Source organism: Bombyx mori, chromosome 9, assembly GCF_030269925.1.
Source record: "Bombyx mori chromosome 9, ASM3026992v2".
NCBI lineage: Eukaryota > Metazoa > Arthropoda > Insecta > Lepidoptera > Bombycidae > Bombyx > Bombyx mori.
This window is the reverse complement of record NC_085115.1, coordinates 6,711,853-6,719,984: the sequence shown is the minus strand read 5'-3', so window position 1 is coordinate 6,719,984 and position 8,132 is coordinate 6,711,853. Positions and strand designations below refer to the sequence as shown.

General features: G+C 37.3%; 1 protein-coding gene across 5 annotated transcripts in view; it reads right to left on the bottom strand.

Annotated features, from left to right (window-relative positions):
- Window positions 1-2,267: 2,267 nt before the first annotated feature.
- LOC101745326 (uncharacterized) overlaps window positions 2,268-8,132 on the bottom strand; it is a 50,159-nt gene continuing 44,294 nt past the window's right edge. The window contains exons 7-9 of one of the 5 annotated variants that reach the window (XM_038013097.2): window positions 7,368-7,667; window positions 5,979-6,282; window positions 2,268-5,548 (exon numbers count right to left, since the gene is read on the bottom strand). In XM_038013097.2, coding sequence (XP_037869025.2) covers window positions 5,290-5,548; window positions 5,979-6,282; window positions 7,368-7,667 — 863 coding nt within the window. In that variant the 3' untranslated portion in view covers window positions 2,268-5,289. Of the gene's footprint in view, window positions 5,549-5,978; window positions 6,283-6,524; window positions 6,861-7,367; window positions 7,668-8,132 lie in introns of those variants that run through there. The other 4 variants (XM_038013096.2, XM_062670069.1, XM_012689585.4 and 1 more) reach the window with 4 other exon arrangements.

Below are 8,132 nucleotides of genomic sequence, written 5' to 3'. Positions count from 1 at the left end.
ATAAAAGAACGTCAAGACCTACAGTTAAACAAATAGCATGCGGAATACTGGATACATTGCACTGCAGAGCCTACTCGACGTAGATTTATGTCAGCACATCACATGAAACCAAAGCTTGTTGTTACAGTAAAAGTTGAAACCCTTTGTTCTGCAAACCGCAAATTTCAATAATATATTTGTTACAACGAAAATTCGATATTGTCGTAAAATTATCAGTTTAATTATAATAATACATATTACTATAGGTACATTTTGTACAAAATATACTTGTCCAAAGAGATAATAATTTGATTAATGAACAATCAATACTAGTTCAGTAGTCAAAGGACAGATTGATTCAACTGCCTTAGCCCAATAGGCATGATCTAAAAAATATCAGTTACCGGAAAACGTTAGTATAGGTATATTATACGCAATGATAGACAGGGAGTCCAATGCGCAAGTCTAAGCTATCTCTCAAAAAAAGTTGGAGCTGTTACTATTGCTTTCCACTACGAACATAGTGCTTAATATTGTACTAGATGTTCCTTTATACTTAAATGGAATAAAATGTGGGTGTAATCAATATAAATATAAGAGTGCATCAATATAATGTGTAGGATTTTTTTATTACATTCATGGCAAGAATTAAACTGTTAAGCAAAACATAACTTTATAGGTTATTAAGGGTACCTACTAAATATCATATTTTGTAGAGATAAGTATCCGATATCGGAAATTTCACATCGATTATCTAAATATTTAAATGTACTTATAACACCAACGCAAAATTTCAATTCATAATTCAGTCCGACCAGAAATACATACCTAATATGTTGAAGGGTCTCCAGTCTTGTATTTTACAGTAGGGTTCATTTTATGACTGTACATTAATTTATTTACTATTTCGTTCACTCTCCTCGGTTTATTACTAGGTACCATAACACACTTGATCTGTTTTAAGGCTATGAACTATGTAGTATTGAATTTCATATAGGTACATATCAGCGTTTATTCAACAATACACAAAGATGTTGAAATTAAGGTTTGTCGCCTAAATTCTCTTTTGAATAAAGATCCTACAATTTTTTTTATTTTAATTATCAACAACAGTACATAATATTCAACCAATATCACGTAAAAGTGGAAGAATAAATGTTCCTTTTCATATGCAAACTTGCAAAAACGGGAAAAATGCACATGAATGTCTATTTACTTACCCAGACGACCTTAAACTATTTATTAGAGCCATTAAAAACCTTGGGATATATGGTGGATGTTTCAATTTTTTCGTTTTTTATTTATTTTTATTGCTTAGATGGGTGGACGAGCTCACAGCCCACCTGGTGTTAAGTGGTTACTGGAGCACATAGACATCTACAACGTAAATGCGCCACCCACCTTGAGATATAAGTTCTAAGGTCTCAAGTATAGTTACAACGCTTGCCCCACCTTTCAAACCGAAACGCATTACTGCTTCACGGCAGAAATAGGCAGGGTGGTGGTACCTACCCGTGCGGACTCACAAGAGGTCCTACCACCAGTATTTCGTCATAATTACACATTTTAATATTAATGAAATGATGTTCTTCTGTCACCTTACCGCATTTTCGAACCAAAAATTTGTACCAGCTCCAGTATTTTGACTCCGAGATAAATTTAACACAGGATTATTAGAATCATTCATGAAATAGAAATGGCACAGCTCATTTGTCAACCTAGATATTTCAAATTAGAAATGAGCCCCAATCAATTCTGATAGTGAGTTCGTTGAGCACACGTAGGTTTGTACTGCAATATTCAAGCAGTCACTAGGGTAGTACAGCAGTCAATTAGACTATAGCTCTGCGTATTATTATCATTTCTCACCAAGCAGTCATGCTTTTGGGTGTTTAGGAAGGGAAAGCCGTTACTCCATTGTGGTTAAGAATCCAATCCAGTGTCAGAAAGTAAGAAGCGGCATTCAATCTGTAAAGCTTTGATTATGGTTTGGTATACTGATTCGCGTGTTACGTCAATCGTCAATAAATCAAATGTAACCACCAAGACTACTTAAATAAAGACAGTATTTTCGATTTTAGATGTTCGTATTGGTTTCTTGCCCATTTTTAGCAAAGCGTACGAAGTTTAGCCGTTATTTAATCATATCTCAAGACGGGCGACTGCATTGACGTTGCGAATTAAATGGACTTTGGTAACGAATTAATGTGAGCTGAGCCGTCAGCTAGTATGACAATCCGTGCCAACAACAAAAAATCTAAATATATAAAGTCAAGAAAACAAAACCCTTAAAACAGGTACATTTTATTGAAAAAAAAAATATGTACACAGCAAAACAAATAAATAATCTTATATTGTATATTAGTCTATAAAACATTAATTTCATCGAAATAAAATCTATACATAACTACAGAAGGATTATTTACATAATACCATCTCATAGGGAAGTGCTATTCGACTATTTTAAACAATTACCATTTAACATTAAATACTATGTCAATATCTGAACTCATATTCATTTATCATATTATTATGGAATCTCTAAGCTTTATTAAAATACGACATTATAAAACAGTACATAAGCTATGATTAATTTTCGCTATGTTTTGGGACATTAAACATATTCTGCATATCGCGAACAAACTAACAATGACTGACAATAACAAACATCTAGTTATCAAAGAAAAAATAAACTGATTGACGTGTACAATTAAAAATCTACCTAAAATTTTCAAACACCATTTATGAACTATAATATTAACAATAGCTTTTTTTTTGTGAATAAAATATTTTTAAAATAATCTCCCTTTTACCACAATCATATTCTTATCAATTATTATCACTTCGAGTGAACTTATTCTTTACGATTAGAACTGAAAAATGACGACAGTGGTTTACTATCTACCTTTACTACGATGTGATTGGTTCGGTGATGGAAATTACATTCAAAACAAAACTTAACTCTCACACACACTCTTCTGAACCGATGATCAAAAAATTCGAAACTAATTTAAATAAAATATTATGAAAAAACTTTATAATATTATGTTAGTGATATATTTTATAAATTGAAACTCATAGTTGGATTGCCGAATTTCAACTTACTGAAATGTAGCCCTTATATTTATACATAGAATATTAACAAAAGTATAAAATTAATAACGCAAACAAGTAGCACAATGTCGAAAGTAATAATGTTCTGTACATATTAATTATTAATTATTTAATCGGAACAGCGTCGACGCGGGGCCCACGCCACACACAAGCCTGTGTTATTGTCAATTACTTCATCTATATGTAATATCTACATTTTTATTATATGCTCAATATTTTGACTAGAAATCATGTTAAACTTATTACTTTCTAACAAAAAACACAATTTACAAAATTTATAGCATAATTTTTTAATGAAATAACATTTCTCTGTATTATGTATTAATTGTACCACATCATAAATGACATCAAGAAAACACAGTTTTGACATTGACAAGCCTAGGTACTTATGTTTAACTACGAATTAATCTAAAATACATACATATTATTTTTAATAGTACAACAAAGATTTTAAATCTCGTCGTTTAAAATATCTACTCGACAACTAGGTACTTCACATTATATAATTTCGCGTTTAATCAACCATTGCTTTATAATATATTGATTTCAATAGTGATATTATAATTTCGATTTAGTTTATTAGGAACATCTAAAATTCAAAAGGACTTGTCTGGAGGCCGACGCCGCGTCGCCGGCAGTTGTCTGATGAACATGACGCAAGAAATCACTCGTCATCGCAGTTTGATTAGCTTTGCGTTGTATAAGTGAAGTATATGAAATAGAATCTCAACATAATTGAACTATCTAAGATAAACGTTTCTCTATATTATTAATTTCTTTTATACAATTAGTTTCACTATAATGTATGTGATGTCGATATAACGTGATGATAAATGACAAAAGTTCATTTATGCAGGGTCTAATGTAACGGTTTCCTTGGCCGAAATAGGAAGAAAAATACCTATAAAAAGCGAAAAAAAAAATTTCATTTGTTAATCCAAACTATCGTGCTAGCTTTTAATTTCGCGAACGCGCAATTTCGTTCATACATACGTTCGACTCATCGATCACTGCATCTGCGGTTTTTCCATGCGGTCATAGGAGATCCTTTTAAATGAATTCAAAATTAAAACTTTAGGCTTCTTTCCCCATTTTAATTCATTTATTTTGTCAACTAGCAAATTAAACTTAATTTTTAAAATCTTGTGTATGTCTAGAATACCATCTTAATAATAATCTGACCATTGTGAACAATTTGTGCAGATAGTTTTATTTTTTTTAGATTAGACTGCCAGTTTTTTTTTTGTGAACGAGGCGTTACTTGACCCGTAGTTCTTTCCAGTTTCACCAGAGCAGGTGGGCGAGCAAAGGCTCAACTAAGAGGGGTGGGATTTGCTAACAGCTGCCCGAACGCCTCCAAAGGGGACCTAGCAACGCAAGAGCAGCTGCTTCGCGAATGAATCTACCACCGAATCGGAATCGCGACCCGCTGAGAAGATCCGGCGAGAAACTCAGCAGGCTTAAAGCTGCGTGTAGGCGCTATGCACGACCGCGGCTACAGAGGTCGCTGGCCTTGACATTTGCATAGATTAGCAAATGAATGTTATTTTAAGGTTATGTTAGATTTTACTGTTCCTTTTCGGCGTCCGGAAGGCTTTACCTTACACCCTGTATATGAACAAGGGACACCTTTACTTTGCTTAATAATCTTACTCTTACTATTCAAGGTAAAGGTTCAATGGTCGCAATGGTAGACGATCTTACAAACGTTACACGCGTGACGTCACCACATCGCTCTGCCCGACGCAGCTACCTCGGGGCGAGTCTCGAGCATACAGTGAGCTTAGTGCGAGTTTTTTAACGTTCTCGATAGCGTAAAAGTTAAATCAAATTTGTATGGAATTAAAACGTTTGCCGCTATAAGCGCTGTTCCAACTGCATACAAATTTGGGTTACTTTTACTCTATCGAGAACGTTAAAAAACTCGCACTAAGCACACAGTAGTCTGTATAATCTACAGGAGCTCGAAACAAATAATGTCAGGTTCTCTCGTAGGCAAACGGTTGACGCGTGCTGCCAACATCGAATAGAAAAATAATGTACAACTGCCCCTTTTGTAAATTGTTCGTTGTAGTTCTCATTCATCAAACGATAATAATGAATTATTTTACACGAAAAGTAATATACAAACATTTATGTAATAATGCTTGTATTTAGTTAAAGAGCCTTTAGGTCGTGTCCACTGCGGCAGCGTCTTCACTGTGAGCTCCGTAGACGAGTATCAGTCGGTTTGTTCCGAGATATTTTAGCGGCACTCTTCTTCTTCTCTTTATTTTTGGATTTATCACGTTTCCTACTCTTCTTCGGAGTGTCTGTGAGGGAGGGGGCGTCGCTGTCCCCCTCGCGGTCCCGTTCCCGCTGCGCGACGGACGCGCCGGTTCCGCTATTTTTATCGAGTTCCGCCATCGCTTCCTGGATCGCGTTCTCCAATAAAGTATTCAATTTTCTACTCCTGCTTCGACGAAAGAAAATAAAACATAAATATTTATCTACATCGTGACGTCATCGGGTGCGATTTCAGCTTCGAATATTCGAATAAACAAATTACATAGTTTCTTTGGATCGGGTTAGCGATACAACATGACGTTACTATAAAAGGTTTAATTATGCTGTCATAACTAAGAGAGCGGTCGATACAGTCATACACAATGTTCTCACGCTATGCAAGTCTAATGAAATATAAATTGTGCGATCTTGGCCACGGTTAAATTACGTTTATCGACTAGTACGTACGTTGAAAGAATCTATCGTACTGTGATATTTCTGGGCACCGATAGGAAGGCGGTTCGACAGGGAATGTTCTGAGGGAGTCTGTGAGGAAGTCTGTGAGGGAGTCTGTGAGGAAGTCTGTGAGGGAGTCGGTGGGGGGTCGGGTCCGGACTCACTTCCTGTGTCGCTCTCGCGCGGCGTGGTGCGCGTCCAGGCCGTCGGAGAGCGCGAGCAGGCGCGCGGGGTGCAGCACGCCGAGCCCGCGCGCCCCGAACCAGCGCACCTCCCAGCGCCCGTCCGCGCGCCGCCGCTCCAGCTGCCCCGGCCACGACGCGTGCCCCGGCGCCGGGCCCCACACCACCTGCCCCCTCGCGAACTTGTCCCCTCTGTCCCTCTGTCCCGCCTCGTCCTCCGCCTCGTCCCCCGCCTCGCCCTCAGCCTCGCCCTCGGTCTCGACATCCTCCTCGTCGCTCTTCGCATCTATCGACGTTACCCGCCACTTTAAGCGTTGACCCGCCTCCAAATTCAACGTAAGAACGCTATTCCTCTTTCAAAACGATTCTATCGTGTGTATTCTAATTAAATATACATATTTGAAATCATTAAAACAAATACATTTTCTGAGTATCGAAAGACCCTAATGGTCGACATAATAAAAAGCTAAATATATTTATAAGTTGATTTTTCGCGAAGTCTTTCTAGGTTTTATTTCAAAGAATTAGTAATTACAATAATTTATTTTAAACACAGAAGAAATAATATAGATTCGAGGTACATATATGTGTGAAACGTGCGTACTTACAACGACGAGCGGATGGAATGATGGCTTTACAATGATGCGTTAGTAATGGTGTCCCAATTTGTGAGCCAATTTTGTTACTTCATAGATATGGTGCAATGGAAAGCGACAGAAAGCCTGGGTGAGAACGTTTGCACGCTGCACATCGCTGTTTTATTCTGATTAGTTTCCAGTACACCCTTAATATATTAACAGCTGTATCTTGTATTAACCCAACCAAAAGAAAACCAATGACCGATAGTATCGCATTATGTAGAAGCTGAAATACACCACAACACACGTCAGTACGATGTTTATTATGTCCGATTTTTACGTATTAATATATAATTACAATTAAATCATACATCCTGATTATATCAAGCAATCCATAACCAATACAAGACACAACAATTTAAAATTTGAATTTTGTTAGCTATGACTGAAGCATGAAATGACTGATAGAAATCCAGAAACAAGGGGGGTTTCGTTTGCAATTTATTTACAACATTTTTAAAGATAGAATGATCTAATTAGATTTTTTTAGCTAACAATTTAATTAAAAAATTAAATTCATTTAAAAAACACAAGTGAAATCAGTAAATGTCAATACGAAAACAGTCATTAGAATCGATTATTGTGAACCAAGGGACCAACATTTTCGTTAAGTGCATACAGTCAGATAAAAAACAATATTTTTATTATAGATAAGATAAAATGACAGCAAAGGGTACAAGGAAGCACAGTAGTGAAGGGGGAAGGGATAAAGCGACGGCAGGGTCTCACTTACCGTCGCCAGAACTGAAATTGTGTCTGTCCGACGCGGCCTGGTAGTGCCTGTAGCTTCGGTCTTGCGAGCTCACAGTCATAGCGCTATAATCCAGGTCCTTTGTCAGTCCGTGGTTAACGCCGAACCCGTTCGTCCGCATTATCTTATCGGATCTGTACGAGGACCCGTCGCCGAATTCGTTTTTCCTCTTGTACGGATGCATCCTCTCGTAGTAGGCAGATGCGGCGGGCATCACCGTCTGGCAGTTCAGCGGCGACGAGCTCATGTTCGCTCGCAGCAACGGTACGTTCGACATCAGGTCTGCGAAGCATTATACGAGGTTCTTTTTTTGATGTGAAACATCTATAGCCGCACGTAAAACCGATTTCTGGCGTGGCGACGCATACCGTGGCTACGCGTCGCCATGCGCAACCGACTGTGCGACTCTCTCCCACTCGATCCGGCGTTAAGCCATCTCTCTCGCTACACTGAGCTCGGATACCTATAGTGTATACTCCGTAGTGTATACAGTGTTGTTTACTACAGTAAACATAACCTGTGTTTTACTTGAAAACAAATTATTTTTTCGTAATATTTTATTTTATCATTATGACATATTTAGTTCCTATCAGAATGTTCTTTTCTGCATATTACTTTTACAAAATAATGTCGGTGTTTTACATCTGCCAGGCATCCCGTGACGGCTCACATTTTTTTTTTAATTGCCATACCCGGATTTAAACTTTTTACAATGTATATTCAGTGTAAGGAAAAAACAACAAAACT